Raw genomic sequence first — 25,857 nt, 5'->3', positions numbered from 1 at the left:
GTTAAAACTACCAGGCGTGGCAGCTGACACCTTGTGCTGTCCAGACTCCACAGGCTCAGCTCATAGATCTCTTACCTCTTAGCATTTGGCAGCTGGTTCAGAATGGCGGGAGGCCCGGCCCGGTGACTGCCCCTAGTCGATGCTTCTTTACTTCCTCCATCAGGGCCGCCACCTCCTTCTGGTCTCCCTCCTGCTTCTGCCTCTGCTGCTCCTCTGTCAGGCTGCTGCATCACGACCTCGAAATCCACGTGGGCCTGCCGCTGGTCCAGCCTCTGCAGGTTCTCCCGCACCTCCATCTCCAATTGGGAGTCCTCGGTGCGCCTCCCCATCACCTTCACGGGGTGCTCCGGCTCCTTTGGCACCCTCTCTTCCTGATGCGTCTCAGTCTGCAAGTTACAAGAGCCTCCAGCTGCAGGGCGTCGTCTGTGCTCTCGGGGTCTGTCTTCAAGGTCAACTCCTCCCCACAGTGCTTGCACTTGATGTAGAAGCAGGAGATGGTCAGGCCCGCGTAGTCCTCATGGTTCACCGTCTCTTTGCGCGCACTGACCTTCGTGCCCTTGTAGACATACTCTCCGCACGTCTTACATTTCATGTGGAAGGGGATCCTCAGTTGCACCTTATACAGCTGGTACTTGGGCATCATGACCTTGGGGATCTTCTTGGGGTGCAAGTCTGGTCGGCAGTATTTGCTCAAAACTCTTCACTCCTGACAATTCAGCCTCTTTCTCTGCTCACAAGCACTGGAGAACTCGGAAGGCTCGGGTTTTATTCTCAATTCCACAAGGCTCAGAGTACTTCCGGTGACGCACTTCCGGTGACGCAAAGGCGTTGGCGTATTCATTTTTTCAACTGCTTTATGTGGATTTAGGAATTCCCCGCTGAGATGGATTATGAACGGTGTAGGATGCAACAATTGGGGGGGGGGTTCCGCGGGAAGATATGGATGATAGTTTCCTGCATCGAAGAAGGCATAATACTGAATGGAAGAGTTATCTATGGAACTAGGTTTTGAAGGACAAGTAGGAGTTTTCCAAGTTAGAGAGGACAAATATATTTGGACCACAGTAACAAAAATCTAGAGATGATTAACCAGCAAGTGTTTCTTCCATTATGCACTGCCTGAGGTCTCTCTCTGTGATCGGAAGCTATTTGCTGAACTGTGGGGGCTTCTGTGTGTCTATGATTCTGGAAGCTATGTCACCAGCATTTGAAAATACAGCGATGAATTCCAAGTGAACGGGTTTCAGCTGATCTTAGAGACTAAGAACAGACAAGAAGGCAGGAGGAAATCCCTTCTGAGGGATTAGACACTGAAGAGTAGCAGACATTTGTCTGATATAGAGCCACGGATACGATGAGATGCTGCCACTGAAAAGTAGCTGAAGTGTGACTGGGGTGCGGTTGACGCTAATGAGGAGGATCGAGCAGTTTGCTGGGCTTTCAATTACTGAGGGTACTGGACTCCGCAGGAGGAGAATCACCTCAAGGGATGCTGAGTGGTGTTCAATCAGGAAAGGTGAGCATTATCCTATTCAGAATCTGAATTCTGATCAAATGTGTAATAAAGTTGATTACATGAGGAGCAATGTGGCCTGAGGATTGGGAGAAGACACACTATAAACCTATGAAATGGAGACCATACAAGCCAGCTCGATGGAAAAGGAAGAATCGCTTGCAGTACTTTCTGAGGCAGATTAAATAGTGCAGCTTTCACTACGGAGGATAATTCATGAAGAAAGCAAAAATTCCCATAACTAGATCAGAAACAGGATGATAAACAAGGGAAAGATTGAAGTTATCCAGAGTTCCAATTCACAGAAATCTATACTCAATGCTCAGAGACGCAACTGTTAAGAAATATGGTGATCTACTACATTGGTCTCTAGGCTATCTACCCACCACTGCTCTCTGACCACCTGTCGTCTCCATCACTTGCTCCACCTCCAACCCCTGTATTCATCAGTTTCCATCGCTCTTGTTCGGTGCTACGTAATCCTTTCTGAGTCATACGGAGCAATGGGCAACAGAAGGAAGCACTGGCTGGTCCTGCACCACCGTCAATGTGTTCTGAAGTTCAGTTCATTGTTTCACGCCATGTGGCAGCCTATCTGGTTGATGGTCTTCTTATCCACTGCCCCTCTACTTTACCAAGCGTGGTGTCTTTTTCCAGGGATGGCTCTCTGCAGATAACTTCGCAACAGAATGTAATATAAAGTATCTTCATTGCTGCGCCTAAGGAATATTCTCTTTGTCCGTCTTGCAAGTGAAATTTGTTGATTGGCCAACCACACTACTTTTGATATTCTTGGCCACCACAGTCATTTATGTGCATGCATATTTCTTTGGTTTGCCATATTCGATGTTCAACTTACCACCACTAGCTTTTCTATCTCTGCCTCTCTCCATGTCTAACGCTACATAATAGCACTAAACAACAAAACAAAAAAAATAGCACTAAACACATCAAAAGGGCAGAGATAAATTAGGTTCAAATATGCCTTTCTTTCAGTGGTTTATATTTGTGTAATCCATGTCAAACATAGTTTACAAAGGGAGAGGACAAGTACTTTTGTATAGAATATGCAGACACAGCCTCACGCAAAGGGGTCCTGGGAGGAGGAATTTCCTGGGAGCACAGCTCTGACCCCATTGGCAGTTCTTGGCAGGAAGCTGGACAGCCAAGCACTCCCGCATCCAGGTGTACTGCCAGCCTTGGCTTCAGCTCAGTGCCCATTACCTGCCCCCAGCTCTGAAACTGAGCCCCATGAGCTAAGACTAAGGAGAGGACCATGTCCCAGGCAGTGTGTGCACCATGTCCAGGAGGAGAAATATACACCACTGAACACCTAGCATATGGATTAGGTAGGGGCACCATGCTGGGGATGGGGAGACAGGCACCCCAAGAGGCCTGTGGGCTGAGCCCCTAGCCAGCCATGAGGGAGACACAGCTTCAGATATTCTTTTAAAAAACAAAAATAAATCATACAACAAAGAGGTTTGGAGGGCTGTCCCATTTATACACCACATTGTAAATATACAGGGTATATAGTACATGTGCTTCAGTCTGGAGTTTGCATGTCTGTCTGTACATCTGGTCACTCTTGGGGCTGGATCTCAGGAGCCTTTTTAAAAAATCATTCTACTGGGGGCTCTTACACTCTTATAACATTCCATACATCAATTGTACCAGGCATATTTCTGTATATGCTGCCTTCATCATTTCCAAAACATTTTATACTTAAGATCCTCTTTTTGCACCCCCTTCCAGCACTCACACCCTCAAGGAGATTTGAATTTGTCTTCCACAAAAATTTATTACAGAATATACCTTAACAAAATCTTGTTTTCAAATAGAAGGGATTTTTATGGTTATCTCTTATTTTAACAGTCACATGGAGAAGCTGGGGCATTAGTGAAGAGAAGGATTAGTGAACGGATTTAAGGAGATAAAAATAGAAATATTATTAATTAATCCTTAATGTTACTAACAAAAAGTGTGGAATTAAGTGACTAACAGTAATAAAATGTTAAGTAAATGGAGTGTAGTGATACATATTTCTGAGGGTCATGTGGTTCATTCATGGCCATTCTGTATATTTAACTATTGCATGGCTCTCTAGGCCATCTACCCACCTCTTTCTTCTCTAGCCAGCTCTGGCGTCTCTATCCACCTCTGTGCCCTCATTGGATTAGGGACCTCACTGACAACATTCTTCCCTTTCACCAGAGTATCATTGCTGAGAGCCTTACCTTTAAACATCTTTGCACTGTAGGAGTAGGGTCTACTCATTTAGGACTATGCCCATTAGACATTACTCCATGTGATTACTGTCATAGAAACAGCCAAGACCCATCTGTTTTGTTTACATTTTACTGTGGCATTCAAATTAACAACCATCTAAAAGCGGCACCAACTAAGTCCACATGGAAGAAGCACAGCTGTCTGTGAGACGTCCCAAGAGAATGGAGAACAAAATGCAAGTATGGAGAAGGGGAAGGTATCAGAACTGAGGTTGTGAGCCCCTCTTTGTAGAAGGCATTGGAAGAGAGAGCACCTGACGTCCAGCTGCAGAGCACCTGACGTCCAGCTGCAGAGCACCTAGTCAGGCTCTGCCTCTGGCAGATCTCCTCTGGCCACAGTTGAGGGAAGTGAAACGCGTCTCTGTCAGAAGGAGATTGCTGTAAACTTTCCTGTAGTCGATGGGATTGTGGTATTATGGAAGACCTGCTCAGGTGACCTCCCTCTGGGCTCCTCAGAAAGTTCTCTCGCTTTTTCCATGACAGAAATCTTCCCTCTCATTATTTTAATATTTAAGGTGGTCTTTTCGTTCATACCCTTTATTTATTTGAATTCAGTTGAATGCTTCCACGATGCTTCTGAATGTATCAGTTATCCCTTTCTACCCCCACCTACCCCTTGCCCTCCTTGTGTCCCTACTCTCATTATAGGTCCTGAAGGGGTTATCTGTCCTGGATTCCTTGTGTTTCCAGTTCCTGTCTGTGAATGAGGGGGAGAGCGGAGTGGAGACCCAAACCCATCTGTAGGCAAATGGACATCCCCTTACAGAATTATTGCAGGGAGGAAAGGAGCCAGTCAGGGTGCAGTGTAGCACCGATGAAACTTACACCTTTCCTCTAATTCTTTAATGATCCCCCGCCCCCTTCCACAATATCATGATCCCAAATCTACCTTACAAGTCTGACTAGACCAGAGTCTGTACACTGGTACAGATAACTGATCACAAGGATCTATATTTAACCCCCTCAAAGGGGGATGGACAAGAAAAAAGTGGGTGAAGGGAAACATCGGACACTTTAATACATGACAAATAATACTACTTTATAAGTGTCCATGAACAAGTGAGTGGTGGGGAGGGAGAGGAAAAAATGAGGAGCTGATACCAAGGGCTCAAGTAGAAAGCAAATGTTAAGAGAATGATGATGGCAAGAAATGTACAAAAATGCTTGACACAATGGATGGGTATATGGATTGTGATAAGAGTTGTATTAGCACCCAATAAACTTATTTTAAAAAGAAAAATAAAGAGTATTTCAATAAAGTATGGAACACAGGAAATTATCAAAAATTCAATCCAGGTCAGATGATCCCTTCAGGGCCAGTGGTGAGAGTGGCGATACCTGGAGGGTGGAGGGAAGGTGGGTACAAAGGGGGAACCGTTTATAAGGATCTACATATAACCTCCTCCCTTGGGGTTGAACAATAGAAAAGTTGGTGAAGGGAGCCGTCTGGGAGTGTAAGATATGACAAATTAATAACTATTTATGAATTAGAAGGGTTCATGAGAGAGGGGGAAGTGGTGAGGAAGGGGGGAAATTAGGAGCTGATAGTAAAGGCTCAAATCAAAAGCAACGGTTTTGAGAATGATGATGGCAACAAATGCACAAATGTGCTGGAAACAGTGGATGTATGCATTGTGATAAGAATTGTATGCACCCCCCAAAAATGATTAAAACACTAAGGGGAAACCACAACAGGGTCATGAATGAGACATGCATATTTTAGTAGAGATTACAAGATAGGTACTTGTAACCAATGCAGTCAGTGTATATCTGCTAGGGTCTGACTCCTGACCAGGGGTTAGCAAACTTGGGCTTGAGAGCCTTAAGAGTAGCGGTTCTCAACCTGTGGGTCTCGAGCCCTCTGGGGGTGGAACGAACCTTTCACAGGGGTCGGTTGCCAAAGGCCATTGGAAAACACGTTTCTGATGGTCTTAGAAGCCTAGACACCACTCCTCTATCCGTCTCCAGGTAAGTCCACCCACATGCAGATAAGTTCATATACCAGTACCCGGTATGAAGACTGTTCCCCATGCGACACCATGCTTCAAGACAACATTTCACTTATTAGTCATTAGAAATAAATATTTCACAATTTAGGGTTACATATTGTTTTTGTGGTTCATCAATATGCTTTAATTATGTGCAACTTGCAACCATGACAATGCCTCCGGCATATCAGATCATTACATTATGATTCACAAAAAGGGCAAAACTACAGTTATGAAGTAGCAACGAAAATAATTTTACAGGTGGAGGCGACCACCACATGAGAAGCTGAATTAAAGGGTTGACGCACTGCGAAAGTTGAGAACCACTGCTTAAGAGGATCTTTCAGTACATACATGTGTCTCTAAAATAAAATTGTAAATTAACTTATCATAGTTGTATTTGAAGGGTATTATTTCCATCATGGAGATTTCATTTGTTTGTAAGACTAGCTTCAAGACACTGGAATCCTTTTTATATTGTTGCTCTTCCAGCTCTAAAGTTTGCTAGCCTCTGCTTCCTGACTATGGAACCTTCATCAAGCCCATCAACGACACACCCAGATAAGAGACCCTAAGAGACCACTTTCCCCGAGGCTGCTGGAGAAAGAGGGAAGTAATCCAATTCTGATTCACTTTGCCTGAGGGGGAGATGATCTGCTTCTTTGGACATTGATCCCAAAGGAATTCCGGGAAGCTGAATTAGTGTGGGGACTCTGCACCTACATCTCTGGCTATAACTCTCAATAGCCGGGCACCATCAGCTTTCTTCACCACGTTTGCTTACGCACACGTCTGTCTTCAGTGATATCAACAGTAATTGTAATGACCACAGGATCATTATGATTTGGAATAAACTCCATGACCAGTGAGTTTGGTTTATTTCATATTTTTAATGGCAGACTTTGGCATCTAATGATCTCCTACATGGTCAGCCTAGGTGATAAATAAGCCAGGTGTGACACGATGCAGGGTGGGACACTAAGAACTTGATATCTTCAGAGCAAAGATTAGATTCTTGGGAGAGAATTTTCTGTGGAGGCGGCTACAGAATTTGTCATTTGACAAGAGGCGATCAGTTATAACAGCCAGCAGAGACAGAGAAATTCACGGCAACCGAGAGAGCTGACCTGGATACACGTGCTCCGGTGAACCTAAAAATCCAGCCCACTTCCAGACCCAGGTCCTAGACTCAAGGTAAGTTGATGGGAAGACACACGGCCTCTTCAAGGGAGGTCAGACCCATGGATATTGAACAGCTAAAAAGACCCATCCCCAGACACAATGGCTGCAAAGGTTTTCTCTTGGTACCACTGTTTCTTGGTCACATGCTTTCTCTTGAAATGGTTGATGGTCTAGCTCTCTTTGGTTTGGCGACTTTGTGTCCTTACATCTTCTACTTATGGTGCCTCCATCTTTCAACAACCACTTTTCTGCCAGCTTGTTGTACCCTGGTCCCTTGTGAGGATGGCACAGGACTGGGAAGTGTTTCCTTTTGTTGGGCAGAGTGTTGCTTTATGGGTCAGGAAGCACACAGTGGCTCATAAAATTAACATTTCAAACTTGTGACCGTGTATTTTTAGTTGTGTTTAATTTTTTTTCCTCCACTTCTACCAGCTAAAGGTCTTCAGTTTGTTCCGCTTAAAGAAATTCTCAGGGGCTTCTTCAGTTTCCCCATAGGGTGAGTGCTTATACCATACAGGCATTTTGACAATCCTCTTGAAATAAAACCTACTGGCAGGGGGTCAATGCTCACTCAAATAGACCACCTGTGGATTGCTGACACTGTAGCTGTTTATGGAAGTAGAAAGCTCAGTCTATCTCCTGGGAAGCTGCTGGTGGTTTCAAACTGCTGACTATGTGAACTAGTAGCCCAACATATAACGATTTCCATGTCAGGGCTCCTCAGTTTTTCCTAAGGCCTGGAATAATCATACTGCCTTCTTGAGAACACCACACTCACTTTCTGACCAACAAACTCTAGCATTGAATTTTCAGGGATACAGGTAAAAGCAGTAGCTCTGAATCTCCCTGGTAGTCCTGGAAACCAGTAGGAGCAGTTTTCTATGAGAAAGACAGGTAAATGAATGAAGGTACCCCAAAAACAAAGGGTAGACCTAAGAAGGTTCCCCTGTAGTCTAAGACATGTAAATGAGAGAGCTCAGTCTTTTGTCCTCAATTCTGACCTGATGGATCCAAAAAGTGCCCTCTTGATTACAAAGCTATTAGCAAAGATCTTGGCAGAAGTGTCTGTGTATGTTTAGTTTGTTGAAAAGAAAAAATCACAAACAGATATGTCTGTAAATGGCTTTGCCTACATTTTCCTTTGGTCTATGTCAGGCAAAGCTTTGTTGGGGTATCTGCCCTTTCCCACCTCTGTTTTCTGTAGTACATATATGGATTCAAATTCCCTTTGTCCTCATTTTATCGATTTGATGATTTTCCCCTTGGACAGCAAGCTTTTGCCATGATTCTTTGTCTTCTTAAGTTGCCCTTTGAAATGTTATGCTCAGTCTTGCTCCTTCATCATTTCTCGCATTTCCTTTAACGACGTCCCCACGAATGGCAGACTCTGAGTCTCTGATTTCCACCTTGATCGTTCTGTTCTGTCTGGTGAATGATTTTGCTTCCTTCATGCATGATGTCAGTGATGGCATCCTACAGCCGGCCCAGGTCCCTGTCCCTAGTGATCAATTAGTCAAATCTGCTTTTGAGATAATTTGGACATTAATGCATGATGCTTATAAGGTTATATTTTGCTGAAGTTGCATGTCAAGGCTGTGGGCCAGAATTCTCACAGGTATTTCTGTTATGTTGTGGGCATTCCCTCTAATTCCATCACCACTGTGATGAGATCTGTTGTGATCAGACAACCATGGAGAAGTAGTATCTGCGAGGCTGTGACTCACAAAGCTCTCTGACTCTTGGCTGGATCTCCATGTCTCTGGAACTGAGAGAGTAAGGAGCCTTATTACCCACTTCTCTAGGATTTGTCAGCTTCCACAGCTTTCAAGGAAGCAGCCTGCTACTTACCTGCCCATCTTGGATTCATCAACTGGTAGTCACTGGAGTCAGTAGAAGTGTCGATTCTGATATCCCAACTTATATTGAGGGCTTGCCGGCACTACATTTTTGAGTTGAAATGAGGACTACTGGGACGAGAGAGGCCCATAGAGTCTCTAGGAAATCAGGGGGGAGGACCTAGAGTTTGGAGTGTGGGACTCAGTAGCGTGGCTCTCACTGAGGCTTTGGCACAGGTCCGTATCAAACAACGTGTGAGCAGGAGTGGAGAGATTTGAGGCAGGCTTGACATCAGTTCACTCATAGACACAACGGGAAAAAAATCCCATACCTAAAAAAGTACACCGACCACCACCCACACCCATGGAGCCCTGATGGCTTAGCTGCTAAGCATTGGGCTGTTCACTGCAAGGTCAGTGGTTTGAAATCACCAGCACGCCTTGACTGAACTATGAGGCTTTATACTCCTGTAAAGACTGACAGGCTCAGGAGCCCAAAGGGGTTGTTCTACTCATCCTACAGGGTTGTGATGACTCAGAGTGGATATGAAGGTAGTGAATTGGGCTTGGAGTGTCTTACTTGTGTGTCAGACGGAGACTGGAGGATGAACCCCTGCAACGTCTGCTGAGTAAAGATGACTCTTTGTTACTGTGAAAGTCGGCAGCCTTGGAATCCCTAGTGATTTGGAAGAGACTCAAAGAGAGTGAACTTTGTGTGTTATTATTTTGGACGATGTAGTTCTGCTTTGTGTCCATTTCCAGCATAGTGAACTATGAAATGATAAGGCAATGTTTGGTAAAGGGACTAAAGGCAGAATTCAAACATTTAATGCCTTTAACAGTGCTGACAGAAGCCTGGGTGTTTTCCCTGTTGTTGATTCCAGCACATTTAAACATGAAATGAACTATCACTACGGGAATACAGTCCACAGAGACTTGGGGTAAAAATTACTATCTGGAGGATAGAACGAGGTGCATTCAGTGTGGCGTTTGGACCCCCAGTTCCTGCACTGTCGTCCTCATACACCTGGAAACATGATTGCTACAAGAAACGCGCCCACAGCACCGAATGATTCCAATGAGCGGCAACCCTTCCTGTGCATTGCCTCCAGGAACAGCTGCAAGGCAGAGTTAAATGATCCCCATATGTTTGTAAAGTTGAGTGTGAGGCTACAAGCAGATCCATCCAAAGTTGACGTAGTCACTAGGGGCACATGACTGATGGAGTTATTTTTAACAAGAAGTGTCGTCTCACAACACTGGACCAATTAATGTGTCTAATGTCTGCTCTGAAACTCTCTACTCTCAATGGACTTTATTAAACTTTGGGAATGATTTAACACTGTTCTCATATTTGAAGGGGAATAAATATGACTGTTTGTCTAAGGGGAATCTGTTTCATAAATCCCAGCAGACTTAATCATTTTTGCATATGTGAAGTTCACGGTGATGAGGCCATCTCTGGAACTATGGCTTCTCAACACTCCCTTTTCTACATGTCTTATGTTTTCTACAACACAGGTGTTGGTTGCTAGTGAGTATTGTGTGACTGGGTAGATTCTGTGTCAGGTTTATGGGCTAGAATTCTCAGAGAGTTTTCCTTATGATGTTGTAATTGGCCCTGATGTTGTCTGTTGTGGTGCAATCACCTCTGTGCTGAGATCACTCTGTATGCATGTGTGGACTCTCTCTCAAAACTGTCTACGTTGTTGGTCAGCTTGCACAGCCTGTGCGGGAGCAGTGTGCCACGTGAATTGCCCATCTTGGATTGATCAACTTGAGTCAAGAATAGCCATCATCTGGCATCTGAACTTCCATTTAGGCCTTGGCAAAGTCTACCTGGTGAGGTCAAAAAAGTATTGTATGCCTTCTCTACATACATGTTAAAAACTGCTCTGACAGAGGAGACCTCACCTGAGCTGGGGTCAGTGTTTCCAGAATGAGGGGGAAGGATGCATTTGTTGATGTACCGAACTGCGCACACAGGTGAATCCAAGTCACCAGAGAAGAATGATGTTTCCTAGAAACATTAGTCCCACAGGCTGGGTCATGGATCTCAGTGGTTTAGCAACACTCTCATGATGAAGTCGCCCCCGAACTTGCAGTTGGCTATAACAACATCGTTTTGTTGATGAAATCTCATATGCTACAATCCCCTCTGTGGTGGGATTCTATAGGAAACACAATCGATAGGGAATTCCCTGGTGCTGTGTTTGACTCAGCAGAAATGAGACCTTTCTGAGCGCATTCTTTGCTTTTCTTTCCATGGTTAGGATACTACAACTAGATTGGCATCACCTGACTGACAGCTTGGACCCCACAGGCCTTCTGACCTGGCATAAGATTGTGAAACGACAGTAGTCAGAAGAGCCCAAACTTACACCCAACCTAAAACCTTGAGACGCTTCAGCACCTTGGCTGTCTTCGAGTTGAGAGAAGTTCCTGGACACTTCTCTGGTCAACAAGGATTCACATTCCTGCTGGAGCACCTGAATCAGCATGAAGAGGTACAGCCCACCCAGTCTTGTGGACCTTGCAAGCCAGAGCTTCCTGAAGGACGAGGCCTCAGCCATTGCCAAGCTGCGCTGCCTGCCCAGTCCTCTCTTCCTGCCTCTGTTCAAAGCAGCTGTTACTGGAAGGCACCTTGCAACATTGAAGGTGATGGTGGCTACCTGGCCTTTCACACGCATGCCCCTGGGGACTCTGATAGGAGCTCAGAAGCTCCCCCAGGACATTTTAAAAGCTGTGTTGGATGGACTAGATGTCCTGCTTGCCCAGAAGGTTCACCTTGGGAGATGTCAGCTGAAAGTTTTAGATTTTTGCACACACGCGCACAGCAATTCCTGGAACCTGTGGTCTGATCCAGGTGCCCATGGTTCATCAGACGACTTACAGGCAGCTCAGCCCCCTAGAAAGAGGGCCAGAAGGTCTAAATCAATGTCTAACAGGCCTTCTGTGGAGTTGGTCCTAGACCTTTGCTTCTTCGAAGCCACTTTGGATAAAGTGCTCACATTCCTCCTAAAAAGGGTCAGTCAGAGACAGGGCCAGCTCCTTCTCTGTTGTAGGAAGCTGGACATTTTTAATATGTCAACTAGAATGGAAATTATTGAGAAGGTCCTGAAAATGACGCAGTTGAACCGTGTCCAGGAGGTGGCAGTGAATTGCACGTGGGAACTCTCTACCCTGGCCAGGCTAGCTCCTCTCCTGGGCCAGATGGTTCATCTGAGAAGACTGATTCTCTCTGGAATCGTCTTGAACTCCTGGAGGGAGGAGGATGAAGTGAAGAATCTAGTCTCCCTATTGGCTTCACAGTTACACCATCTACACCAGCTCCAGGAGCTGTATCTGGACCCTGCTCAGTTCCTGGTAGGTCACGTGGACCAGGTGTTTGCATGCTTGGAGGCCCCCTTGAAGACGCTCTGGATAACGGAGTGCTCACTTTCTGAGTCTGACTTCATAGATCTGTCCTTGTGTCTGAGCACCAAGTCCCTAAGATACCTGAATTTGAGTAGAATCAAGTTGACTGGCTTCAATCCTCAGTCGCTGCAAGTTCTGTTGGAGAGCGTCTCAGACACTCTCCAGATGCTGAACTTGGGTGGCTGTGGGATCACAGACTCCCAGCTCAAAGCCATCCTGCCTGCCCTTGGACACTGCTCCCAGCTCCAGTTCTTCAGGTTCTATGGAATCCCAGTCCCAGTGGCTACCCTGGAGGGTTTGCTGCGGCACACCCTCCCTCTGTGCAAGCTGCAACTCTTGCAGTTTTCTATCCCTCTTGAGTGTTACCTGGACCTCCAGGGCCCTCTCCAACAGGAGAAGCTTCCCGTGTATATGGCCAAGCTGAAACGGACACTCCAGGACTTGGGAAAGTGGAACAGCTTGCTGGTCTGCCAACGTGATACTGCTATAGACGATCATTCAATCACCTGCATTTTCCAGGACTGATGTGACTATCCTCTAATTCAAATGCATTTATGTAAAAATTGTAAAATTAAAAACATAGACTACACTGTGTAACTTTATTAAAACATGTTTACTTGGATATCATTAAAAATTAGTTCACAAACAAAAAAAAAAAACAAAACAAAAAAAAATTAGTTCACAATGCAAGGGTATCCTTAGCTGAAACAAGATGTGCTTCATGTCTTATTTTTATGTACATTATGATGATGGTGTTGAAGAATTCTCAGTCACCAGGACACTCAAATAACACACAAGGCATTTTTGCAAATCATTCTCTAGGGGAAAGCAATGCTATAGCTGCTGTTTTAAACATGGACACAGTCAAACCATAAAAATTTGAATCCAGTTCAGTAGCATGTTTCCTGAGCAGATTGCATGCACCGTTTTGTCCCTTGCCTGAACTTGTACTTGTTGAAAGCAGAGTGTTCTTTAGAAACGAGGCTGGTGCCGCTATGTTTTGAGCTCTTTGAAGGTGTGATCAGGAGAGTGGTCTCTGGGGAGGGACATCATACTTGGCAATCTGGAGAGGCAGTGAAACGAGGAAGGCCCTCAAGGGGATGGATTGACACAGGGGCTGCAGTGCTGTGCTAAAACAAAAAGTTTGTAAGAATGGCCCGAGTCTGGGACGTGTTTCCTTCTCGGTCTCTGGTACATAGATTCCAGATGTTTGTAATCCAACTCTAGAACCACTAAAAACAGGATTTATACTCTCAGAAACCCACGAGGACAGTTCTGCTCTGCCCTACAGGCTCACTAGGCCTGGGAAAGATCTGATTCCTTTAATCGGAATAAAAAATTTAATGATTACAGATATAAAAGTTTCAGAACTGCTAAAATAGTAGTGCATAATTTATCAAGGTGTCACGACGGTCAGGGGAGGGAGGAAAAAAGAGTAGCCAATATCAAGGGCTCAATACAAAGTATATGTTTAATCATTGTAAATGAGGGTGATTGCAGACTGCAGACCCAAAGCCCATTTGTAGGCAACTGAACACCCCTTCACAGAAAGGTTGTGGGGAGTAGACCAGTTACACAGAGCAGGGAATCAGCGATGAAACATACAACTTTCCTCTGCCAGGAATGTAAAGTTGAGAAAGATTTTATTCAGGTAGGGAAAGAACTCCTGGGAAGGAAGGGAGAGCATGGAAGGACGGGCATCTTCAGCCCCCGGGCAGATTCTGAGACATACGAGTTAGATCAGGGAAATCGCTGCTAGCAGTGAATCGTGGGACATATATAGGGCTTGAGCCAAGGATGTATGTGCTCATGAGGGGAAGGAAGGCCTTCTGGGGCTGCAGGTGCAGGGTCTGAGTCAGGATGTGGTCTGTGAGTAAATAGTCCCGGAACACTGAGGGAAGGGGCTGTACAGACCCGGCCTGGAGAGATGAGCTCCTTAATATGCTGGAGGCAGGGACTGCACAGTCCAGCTCTGGCCTTGAGAGCTGGGGGGAAGGGGCCCCAGAGAACAGCAGGCCATCTTCAGGGAGAGTTAGAGGAAGAGGCTGCATGGTTCGGACCTGGCCCAAACATCAAAACTCTTAATAGTGGAAATAGGTGTGGTGTTCTATGGTTCACTACTTCCTGCTGTGATAGGACAAAGAAGGGGGGATTAAGAGCTGGAAAGTTCGGGCCCGGTTTAGTTGGCAGCAGACTATAAGGGCGAAGCAAGAGTTGGCTGAAGGGCAGGTTGGAGATGGCTTTCATTTGGTCCTGGAAAAATTTAAACAGAGGGAGGCAACAGTAACAGTACACAAATTATTCCCAAAGGTCCCTCGAGGGGCATAATCCAGGACGTGGTTTTACAGAACTCTGTGAGGAGGGGTTGATGGTGCCCCACTGAGGTTTCCTTATTTCCCTGACCATGTTATAGAGTCCTTTAACATTTTATTTAACAGCTTTTGACTCATTGATAGAGTGTGTGTACTTTTTTGTCAGCTGTTAGCGGATTTAATGCATGGTGGTTCTGAAGGGTTACCTGAGCCAGGGATGCAATTTGTTGCTTCAAGGAGGTGAGAGACTCTGAGGAAGAGTTTATGACCAGCCGGAGTTGAGAGAGGGAGCCTGGCACAGGGTTCTATTAGGGTTTTCAATAAACTTAAGGTGGATTTTTTGTAGGTTGTTGGGAGACAGCAAAGACAGGACTTGGTGTGAGGGAAGGTTTTGCAGTTTGTGGGTAGATAACGTCTGGATAGGCTCTTTTAGTGTTAGTTGACACCTTCTTTTGTAAGGGCGGCAGCTTCTGCCAGGTCCCAACGCACGGCTGCCCGCCTCTGACTGTCATATCTGTCTGTATAGACTTGTAAGTTACTGGAGAGTGGGTGGGTCCCAGGACCTGAGTCAAGACTTTAACTGCTATTTCCTTGGTTTGCGTTCGTGTAAAGTAAAAAAGGTTTACTGGGTTTGGTAAATGTAAAGGCGGAGATTGGAGGAGAGTTTGTTAAAAAGTTGCTTTGAGTAAATGGGGAGGACTCTGCAGGTTTAGCAGAGGTGGCTGGTTTGAATGAGTGACCTTGTCTGTTTTGTTGCTTTCCTGTGTTCCCGAGGAACTGTCCACTTGATATCCTTTACATCTTTTTATTAACTAAGTGTCAGCAAGGAGTTACCGGTCTGCTGGGAATCATTTGGGTTGTAGCACAGGAAGTCTGCTGCTTGGAGGGAGAGAGAAGTTAAGGGAGTTGGGCTGTGTCTGCTTTAGAACTGTTTTAGGAGAGGCTGCAGGTAACGGCAAATGAATGCTGGTAAGCTGGGTTAAGGGGGATGGTAATACAAAGGCATCATTAAAGGTGGGGTGACTAAAGGCTTGGAGAGATGACCATCAGCTCCCATAACTGAGACCTGGCAAGGGGAAGTCGGGCTCGAGAAGGAGGGGAGGACTGAAAAGACCGTGTCCACCAAAAGGAAACCGGCTTACCTGCTGCCCTGGTCACTACCCTGAGCACGGAGAAGGAGGGGTCACTGAGGATGCTGAGTGAGGGGCTTCTTCATCAGTCATTGGAGGCCAGGTCAAGCAGTGTTAATGGTGGTTCAAGGTTTGGAGGGACTGACTCTCCATGACTAGGCACTGAAGGACAGTCACTTCTCCAGTGGCCCTGCTGACTGCACGATGGGAATGGCTAGGTGGGTGCCCGGGGATGTGGGCAATGCTTAGTCCAGTGCCCTTTCTGGCCGCCTGTGAAGTGACTGCTGAAGTTGCTGTTTCCTGAATTCTTCTGACCCCTCCCTCCAGACGACCTCAAGACTTGGGCTTGCCATCTTGCCTCAGAATTCGCAAGTTGCCTCAGCCTGGTCTTCTCAGGTGCTAAAAATTTTAAATGCGACATTGACTAAGTCACGTATTGGCATCTGAGGTCCATCCTCAGTTTTCTTACGTTTCTTTTGAGTATTGGTGACTGACTATGTTATGAGTGGCTAGCACCGGAGGCCTCGTTCGAGAGGGAGGGTCTAGCCTGGTGTACTCAGGTAAGGCTCCAGCTAGGCGAGTGAGGAAAGCTGCCGGATTCTCACTCGGTTGCTGGATAATTTCCTGCAGCTTGCCCGAGTTTACTGCTTTATGAGCGATGGCTTGTAAGCCTGAGTAAGGGCGGGCGACTGTGGGGTTTGGGAGGCTGTGGGTGTCGCCACTGAGAGCTGAGGGAGGTGGTGCTGAGGGGCACCCAGAATATGGAGGAGGCCTTGCTAGGGGTGCAGACAAGGAGACAGGGGGGTTAGGGAAAGATCAACGGGAGTAATGTCAGGGGCCTGATTAAGAGAGTGTTTGGTTAAGAGAACTTGAGCCGGGTGACAGGCAGTACATAGAGAGGGAAGGGAGTGAAGAAAGAAAAGGGCCTGAACATTGGGAACCTCAGATCATTTTGGAGTCTAGTGACAAAAATTGTGAGGTCTCAGAGAATGTTGGAATCGAAAGTCCTGGACAGTGTGACTCATTGTCCAATTGGGATTGTGGCCACACTTGCTTACAAAAAAAGACCGGGTGCTTAGGGTGAATATCCGGAGCCAGGCCCCGATCAGTGAGGTTGGTCAGGAGGCTTCCCAAGGGACTGGTCTTGGGAGGCTTAGAGAGCGAGCTCCCCATGATGTCTTAAGCTGCAAGGGGTAGGATCAGAGAAGGGCGTCTACTGGTCCCTGTCCACACCCGTCAGTCAGGGGGTGACCTGGTATCCTTGAGAGGCGTCCCGGTCAGAGCTAGGGGTCCGGTGGGAGAGTACTGGACTCCCCGTACAGGAAGGTTCCCTGGCACATTTTTCGGCTTTAACCAGCACACAGGGACTTTGGGTCAGTGACAATGAAAGACACTGCAGGAAGCGAGGGAGGGGAGTGGCCTGGCTTTGGGCCAGATGTATGCAGAGTGGTCAGAGGAGTTGTTCAGGAGGGAGTTGATTTTAGATAAGGTCTGAGAGCAGGCACTGCAGAACTGGTAGAGAGAAGGAGGAAGTAGATTTTAGAATAAATCTGAGAGCAGGCACCACAGAACTGCCAGCACAAGATACACAAACAGGTAGAAAGAGCTCAGACAGACTCTGAACTCTAGTCCAGTCAGAGGTGCACGGACTGCTAGGTACTCACTTGTAGATGTGGAGGGTGGCAGCTGAGAGGTCCTGGTTCAAGGGAAGTTGGGAAGGGTGGGTGGGGCGCGTCAGCAGACCTCTTACTCCAGCAGCATTCATGCACCAAGTTGAGAGGTTGAAAACGGAGGACGGGACTGTGCACTCCCCAGAGGATGGACAGGGTCCCCCCCGTCAGTCCTGCGTCTGTCAGCACCAAGATGAGAGGTTGTAGATGGAGGCATGGAACAGAAAGAATTTAGCCAGGAATGTGAAGTTGAGAAAGATTTTATTGAGGCAGGGAAAGAGTTCCCTGGAGGGAAGGGAGGGCAGGGGAGCATCTTGAGCCCTTGGGCCGGTTGTGAGAAACAAGGAATTAGGTCAGGGAAATCGCTCCTGGCAGTGAGGCAGCGCTGGAGCCAAGGACTGATTAGGGGAAGGGAGGCATTCTGACGATGCAGTTGCAAGGTCTGAGTCAGGACGTGGTCTGAGTAAATCATCTTGGAACAATGAGGGAAGGGGCTACAGAGAGATACGCTCCTTGGAAAGTTGGAGGTAGGGACTGCACAATCCAGTTCTGGCCTTGAGAGGCAAGGAGAAGGGGCCGCACGGTCCAGCAGGCCATCTTTGGGGGGGAGCTAGGGGAAGGTGAAGCATGGTCTGGACCCAGCTGGAACAAGTCGAAGAGCCTCTTTGGCTTCCTAAGGACGGCCAATCTCTCCAGGAGTACACGGCCAGACCGAGCCCCATAGATTGGCTGAGCTGGTGCTCTATGTCTCTGTGGAGGCAGACTCTCATCGCTTTGCATTGTAGAAGTTACTTGTTTAGAAGCCTCCAACTAGTGATTCATAGACCAACACTACCCACTACCCAGGCACAGCACCCTAATGGGCATCCTTTCATGCCTACTTCTGCTGGAAAGACGGAACACCTCCCAGGTCATGAATGCTTGATTTTTGTATTTAGTCTGGAGGAGAAGTGAACACGATAGTTAGTAGCTTTACAAAGAGATGTTTATTTTATTGTAGGCATGGAGAATGGGTTTGGAGAAATTTGAGCATCTGTAGTAGGAGGGAGTGGTCTCTTTTCAACATCTGGAGCGCCCCTCTCCCTTGGCAATCTCCATGAGTCTTGTTATCCACATTCCAGAGTCCAGGAGGTTCCCAAGGCAGGAAGGGACCTTGTGTCCACAAAACAGGCTGTGCTCTGTCTCCTATCTGCACCTATCTGTGTGCTGGCCTCTCTGTTCATGGCTTCAGAAGAGAGATGGGATGTCAGCAAGGGTGGTCTCGGGTGAAGCTGCTGATGTGAGACGCCTGCCGTAATCGTCACCTCCACGTAGTCACATCATCATAGCACATATGTCATGATCACGAACCTAGTCCCAAATGATCCCGTATACATCAGAAACATGAACATTCGACAAATGGGGTAGAAACTCAGAATCAATGGTGAGGATTGAGAAGACGAGGTACGTAAGGTGAGCTGTCTTTGTGAATGATGATTGCATCCCATTCTCTGTCAGGAGTGCTGCCAGCAAAGCTTACATAGAGAGGCTCATAGGCTTGCAGGGTCTCCCTGAGCGCCTGCATTGCCTCTATAAGAGAATCCTGGCACAGAGTCACTTGGAAATCCTCATAGCAATCCTGAGGGACAGGCAGCTCCAGAAGGGAGAACTTGCACAGTGGCCAAGTGTGACGAAGGAAGTCCTGCAGGGCAGCCAGGGAGACAGGGTTTCCACCCAACACCAAGGTGCTCAGCAGGGAACAGTGGCCCAGAGCAGGCTGCAAGGCACGGAGCTGAGAGTCATCGATTTCGCAGTCAGCTAAGTTCAGGTGGGTCAGGGTGGCTGAGACCCTCCCTAGCAGACTTGGGAGGAATCTACGGCTAAAGCCTGCACTGAGCGCACCACTCAGATTGAGGTAGCTGAGGAGGCTGGTGCAGGGACACGAGCACAGACTTCTCATGTCCGAGTCCACAGGCACACAGTACGAGAGGGTGAGGGACTCTAAGGGGGCTGACAGACTTCTGAGCAGCTGGCCGAGCTGCTCATCCCTGAAGAAGACCGATTCCAGGATGAGGTGCTGGAGCTGATGCAGACCGAGGAGCTGAGAGGTCAGTTTTTCAAGTAGCTCCTCCACCTTAGCCATGCGATCTGGCACCGGGGGTTCCAGGATTATTCCCGTGAGGTGAAGTATGTGAAGCTGACCCATCTGGGCCAGGTAAGGAAGAAACCATTCGAGGGTGTGCAAGTCCCATCTGCAATGCAACACCACTTCCTGCACATCGCCCAGCTGCACCGCCTTCAGGATCTCCTCCATAATGGGAAGTGGTGGGAGACCAACAAACTCTAGCTCCCTACAACACAGATTGGGCAGGTCCTTATCCTGTTGGGCCCTTTCCATGAGGAAGGTAAGCACTTCATCTGGGCCTGTTTCTAGGACACGCAGGTCTGTGAGGAACATGGCGGAGGCCAAGGGCTGAGGCTTCTCCCCTGTTCTGGAATCCTTCCTGGTGTGGGTCAGAGTCCAGGGACGGGTGGCCACTGGATCCTCTGATGAGGTCACAGAGGCAATGGATTCGGTTCCAGACCACACTTTCCAGAAGTTGGTGTCAGTGTCCAGGCATAGATCCAGCACTCTCAGCTTGCATCTCCTGGGGGGAACCTTTGGGGAAAGCAGGATGTCAAAAGCATCCAGGGCAGCCTTTAAGATGTCCTGGTGAGAATGCGAAGACTTCATGAGAGCCCCTAGTGGGAGCCGGATAAAAGGCCAGGACCCCACCATGGCCTTCACTGTCTCTCCGTGTCCCCCAATGACAGCTGCCATGGACAGCGGGGGGAAGAGCTCTGTTGGCAGCCACTCCAGGGCAGCAATGGCTGAGGCCTCATCCTGCAACACACTCTGGATGGACAGGTCCAGGAGCCTGGGTGGGTTCTTGCTGCTCATGTTGACCAATCAGCTCCACAGAGCGTCCAGACCTGTGAATAAAAAGAGGGGTGTGCTCAGACTTTTGGGACAGCCACACGGATTGTCCCAGCACTTTAAAACCCGGAACCTGCCCGCCTTAGCTCCTCAGAGGGAAGCTTCCTGGCTATGCCACTCCTGTTATGAACTCACAGTGGTAGAGGCTGGCAAGGTAGGGGCTGGAAAGTTTTCAAAGTGGATACTTTCGCAGACTCAAGTGGGTCCTCGAGTTGTAGAATCCAAGATAGGCAGGGCCGATGGTGTGCAGTGACCTCAGCAGCTGTGGAAATGCATAAATCAAAGATCAGTAGGAAGTATGGTGGTTGCATATAGAATCCAACAATCCTATGGCTTACTGTGCAGGAGAGATAAATTCAGAAGGAATGACTGGGCATTCCTCAAATGGAAATTTTACATCTATATTGAACTACTATGCTCTCTGTTTCGGGATATTATCTATGGGAGGACATGAAAGTCTCATCAATACAGTGTGCAGTCAAATTTGCTCACCAATCGCTAAACGAAAGAACTGAAGGATTCTTCAAACCATCTCAGTATGAAATTGATCACCCGTGTAGTCAAGAGGCAGAGATGAAGATAGGTGATTGCAATAGTAAATTAGGAAACAGAGAGGAAGGAAAAGAGGACAGGAAATATGATCTTGGTGACTGAAAGAAACCTGGAAATAAAGGGTAAATTTTTCAAGGCCAATGACTTCTTCCCCAAGCACACCTGCTTTAACAACACAAATGGCAGCTACACATGTTGACTCTATATGCAGATATGACGGACAGAACTCTAACAGACTTAATCTGAGGAAAATGTTTTAGGGTACAGAAGAGACCCCAATGCAAAATGTCAATTAAGCAAAGCAAGCACTGTCATAAACGATATTAAGGCAAAATGAAACCAAACATACATGATCTCAATGAAGAATGCTATTAGCATGAAGCCATGGTAGAGACCAAAGATTCAGTCAGGATATTCTGTCACTAAGTCATGGAATATAGGAAACTGTCAAGTTCAGGAATCATTGGAAGCTCATTAATCACAATAGGAGGAGGGATTATGGAATCCCAAAGATGGCCAAGACTAAAAAAAGATACCTTAGCCTTCATATAGCTTAGAAGATTGATCTTTCCAAAGAAGGCCACCTAAGCAACAGAGCTAGGGTATGCCTTTTGACTGAAACTTCCAATACTGGAATATCCATCAAGCACACACCCAATCTGGTAAGAGACTGCTGCTCCCAGGATGGCCTGTAGGAGGGTGGAGGTAACCCACTCTCCAATGCACTCTCCCTGTGGGCAAGATGATCTGCTTTATTGTTCCATGATCTCAAGGAATTTAATAAAGGATTTATAGGTGTTTTGGGGTTTTTGGTTGTTTTTTTTGCATTTCAATGTTATGTTTACCTTCCCCAAAAGGAAATGTTCAGACTTAACCACTAACATAAAGGAGATTTTGGAGGAGCTCGTTATGTGCCGTCAAAAATGAAGCTGAGACCATGAATCTGAAGAAATGAATCCAATACACAAATTATCAAATATAATCTGAGGCATATCCCGCATGAATGTCAAGACCATCTCAAGAACAGGTATGAGTAACGGAGCACTAACTACAGGAAACTGGACCAGCTGTGGAATGACATCAATAATATCACTATGAAGAAAACATCCTTCACAAGGCAGAAAAGGAAGAATGACCAAGGTGGACATCAAGAGACTCTGAATGTTGCCACTGGGAAAATCATAGCTAAAGCAAATGGAAGAATTGGTGAAAGAAAGAGCTAACAGAACATTTCAAAGACAAACTGAAGTATTAGAGGGAAACATGCTGCCCGGGGTTTTAATCGTGCTCTACAGACATGAGCATTTTGGCAGAAGTTTTGTTGGTTCCAATAGATGACAGCCATGAGCATGTCTTGATGATTTAAAGACTCTTTATGAAGTTATCTACTAAAGGTGACTCTGGTTGCAGTCTGAAGTGGACATTTGAGTCTATCTTTAAAGGCAAAACACTCATACATCATTTGTCTAAGACTCAAGCAACAGTGGACAGAACCACAAAGGAAAATGAATGTTATTTTTCTACATTGTTAGTGAGCCTTACATGGTACAACATTGATATAACATCGCGGTTAATAAAATAAAAATAGCAATATCCTGGTTATGCATCAAAATCCACATTATTGAGAACAATGTTCTGATCTGTAGAACATAAGAGCGCACTTTAAAACCAATCACTGTCCGTCCTCTCCACCCCAACCCAGAACTATCAGACAAATTGTTTTCTCCTCCACACTGTTCATCTAGCCAATCTCATCTAGAGAGAGCTGAAAAGATAATAATACTTACCAAAAGTACAATCATAGCAAGACAAAGTGACAAAAGAGAACACAGCGATGACAACAGAAGGGTTGTAGCGAGGAGACGAGCCAGTAAGGGTGCGATGTAGCAAGGATGGAATATACAACTTTCCTCTAGTTCTTAAATGCTTCTTCTCTGCCACTATCATGGCCCCAATTCTACCTTACAAATCTGGCTGGACCATAGTATCTGTAGAAGGGTACAGATAGGAATTGGAAACACAGGGAATCCAGGGAAGATGACCACTTCAGGACCAGTGCTGAGAGTGGTGATACTGGGAGGGGGGGGGGGGAAAGTGGGGTAGAGAAGGGGAACCGATTACAAGGATCCACATATAACCTCCTCCCTGGGCGAATGACAACAGAAAATAGGTGAAGGGAGACATCAGACTATCTACGATACGACAAAATAATAATATTGTATAAATTATCAAGGGGTCATGAGAGCGGGGGGTGGGGATGGAGAGAGAAAAATGAGGAACTGACATTAAGTGCTCAGGTAGAATGCAAATGTTTTAGAATGATGATGGCAACAAATATAACAAATGTGCTTTACCCAATTGATGGTTGTATGGGTTATGAGAAGAGTTGTAAGAGCCCCCAGAGAAATTATTTTAAAAAAAACAAACCAAAACCAAAAACCAATCACTAGGTGGACTATCCATGATGGGAGGGTGAAGTTGGCAGGTCACTCAGCAGTCCACAAGATGGCATATAGTGGCGACTGCTAGTCTGTCTCGGAACACATAATAGAAATAATTCTGTTTTACTTTCTGTTGTCAATTGATTCTTGATTGTGAATCAGTGGGCATTTATGCTGGAAATCACCAGTTTCCGATTCAGTGATTTAAGCTATGTGTCAATTCTGTAATGCTAACGATCTATCCATCCCCTGTAGTCCCTCTTGAGATGTACCGTGCTAGCACACACGGACAAAGCGCTCTTTAGAGGCAAGAATGGCAACACGTTCGAGGCACTCACTTCACAGAGGGCTCCAGAGAGACAAGCTTGGAACCCGGCCATCAAATCTAGGCCCCTCCGCACGTAGATTCTCAGAACCACTTTAGACAGTTTTCATGCTACTCCCTAGTCCAACTCACCGTTGCAGAGGCAGACAAGGCTCCGATTTCAGTCTTGACTCTTATCGTTGATCAAGTAGATCCAGTGGTTGATGAATCCCAGATGGCAGGTCCAATGGCAGCCTTCTTCCTCAAGGGTGTTGAGACTGACAACGTCCAGAGAAGCAGGAACAATGGCAAGATTCTGTCCCATGTCCCAAAACCTTCAGGTCAGAGGAAGGGTCCAGGTCCAGAACAAAGCTACCCAGCTCTCAGAGAGACCATTTAAATCATGAGGCCACACCCACAAGGTAGCTTTCTTCCCCCTCATTGGCTGTTCACAGTAAGTCTCAGCTTGGAATTGAGGGCATTTTATGAAATTCCATCAACAAGGCTGATGCTATTGAAAAGAACCAACCCCTTAGAACCTGGACCCGGCCCTGGTGACTCAAACTCTCAGCCATCACACCTTCCCAACCTTAATTGAAACAACATAGAAAACTTTGAGGAGTGGGTTAGCTGCTGAGAGTGGATTAAGCAATTGGATTAAGCAGAAATGGCTCTAGAGCCCAGAATCTCACATTTGCGACAGGTTTTTGTCCTTACGGATATCCATCTGTGTAATTAATTTCCCAAAGCACAAAATTACTTGTATTCTGTGCCTCTTCCAACTAGGAATCAACTATGGGAAAGAACTGAAGTGCCTCTTTAGCTTCCTAATGACTGTCGGACTCTCCAGGAGTAGAGGCCTCATCACGTCCCTCAGATTGGCTGAGAGCTTTGAACCAGTGACTTGGTGGTAAGCACCCCAGTGGATTACCAAACACGAGACCTCAATTGCATGTCCGTAGAGCACAGTAGGGATTATTAGGTCACACTGGCCATGCTTCAAGGATTGACTTCTGGAAAGAGCCCTCTGCATTCTCGTGTCAAGTGCTCTGATGGGAGAAACATCACCAATTAGGGTTCTTAAAACAACCAACGTTAATGGTCCCTCTTTTTAGGTAGCTGGAATCCAAATCTAGGGCATCACCTGCAGGAGAAGACTCTCCCTGTGTGCTCTGGGGTGTCTGTCTTTTCTCTTTGCAACATCTCTGCGCTGGACCTCCGTTGGCGAGCACTGTGTGTCTGGGTCTCAGCCTTACCTTGGGTCAAGGATGTTCACGAGGAAGGAAACGCAGGTCCGGAGAAGCTCCCTGGTCTAGGTCTCCTTTCTTCCACTTTTCAGTTAAACACTTATCAATAGTGCTGTCCCTGATTTCCTCTGGTTCCTCTATGCTTAATATGCTTTTGGGGGGCCTCTGGTTTTAAGTAGTTTCAGGTCTGGGTGTATGAGTTATGAGGAAGCATGAGGTAGCATTTAATAGATTGTTTTCTGACCCATACACTTCTCTCATTCTGTTAACTTTAGAATTAGTCCATTGACCTTGGGTGAGGTTATTGATATATATATATTCCAGAAATTTTGCTTTATATTTGTGCATGTTGTGTAAGAGTGTGTAAGTATATGTGTTAAGTTTCTTTGTTCTTCATGTATTACATTACTGCACGGGGTGTGGCTCTGTGTGTGTGTGTGTGTTGGTGTTTGTGAGCAGATTTGTGCGTGGTTGTCATTGATATTTCTCTCACAGTACATCATTGAGTGCTTTTTTTGGTGGTGGTGTTGTATTTTGATTTCAGTTCTTCTTGTTTGAGAATTTTATTTCTCCCTCTTATTTGATCCATATATTTTCCAGGGAACAGAACTATAATCTCAGTCCTGACAAAAATTCCAATCACATATGATGATGAAATAAAAGAATTCCCCGACTAGAGGTTTACTTCTTTGCCCCATGGCGTTGCTGGGTTGGAATGGACTTGATGGGTGTGAGTGAACTTGGTGACATTGACCGATCTTTGTCTTGACACATCAAGGCTTTGTCCATCACAATTAACCTTTGTAATAATCACTTACAACTGAATCCTGTCCGGAATTCCCTCTTCCTTTCCTTTCTCAGAACAATCGTGATACTCATCAGTTTCTCTTTAAAAACCTATTGTTCTCTGCGATCCCAAGTAATTCACTGCACCACATACGATTTTTAGGGATTAAGGGTTTTGCCTAAAAACCTTAATACTTTCAGTAGTGAAAGAAGCACCACCAACCAGAAATAATTGT

At 46.2% G+C, this 25,857-nt stretch overlaps 1 protein-coding gene across 1 annotated transcript; it reads right to left on the bottom strand.

The window, feature by feature from the left end:
• Positions 1-334: 334 nt before the first annotated feature.
• Positions 335-20,255, bottom strand: LOC142434754 (melanoma antigen preferentially expressed in tumors-like). The gene is made up of 2 exons (XM_075539371.1): positions 19,217-20,255; positions 335-672 (listed from the first exon to the last, which is right to left on the bottom strand). Exons 1-2 carry the CDS (start codon positions 20,253-20,255, stop codon positions 335-337), a joined length of 1,377 nt encoding a protein of 458 aa, XP_075395486.1.
• Positions 20,256-25,857: the final 5,602 nt, after the last annotated feature.

The sequence above is a fragment of the Tenrec ecaudatus genome, chromosome X (genome assembly GCF_050624435.1).
Source record: "Tenrec ecaudatus isolate mTenEca1 chromosome X, mTenEca1.hap1, whole genome shotgun sequence".
NCBI lineage: Eukaryota > Metazoa > Chordata > Mammalia > Afrosoricida > Tenrecidae > Tenrec > Tenrec ecaudatus.
Note: the sequence above shows the minus strand (reverse complement) of the source record. Positions and strands in the feature narration are given on the sequence as shown.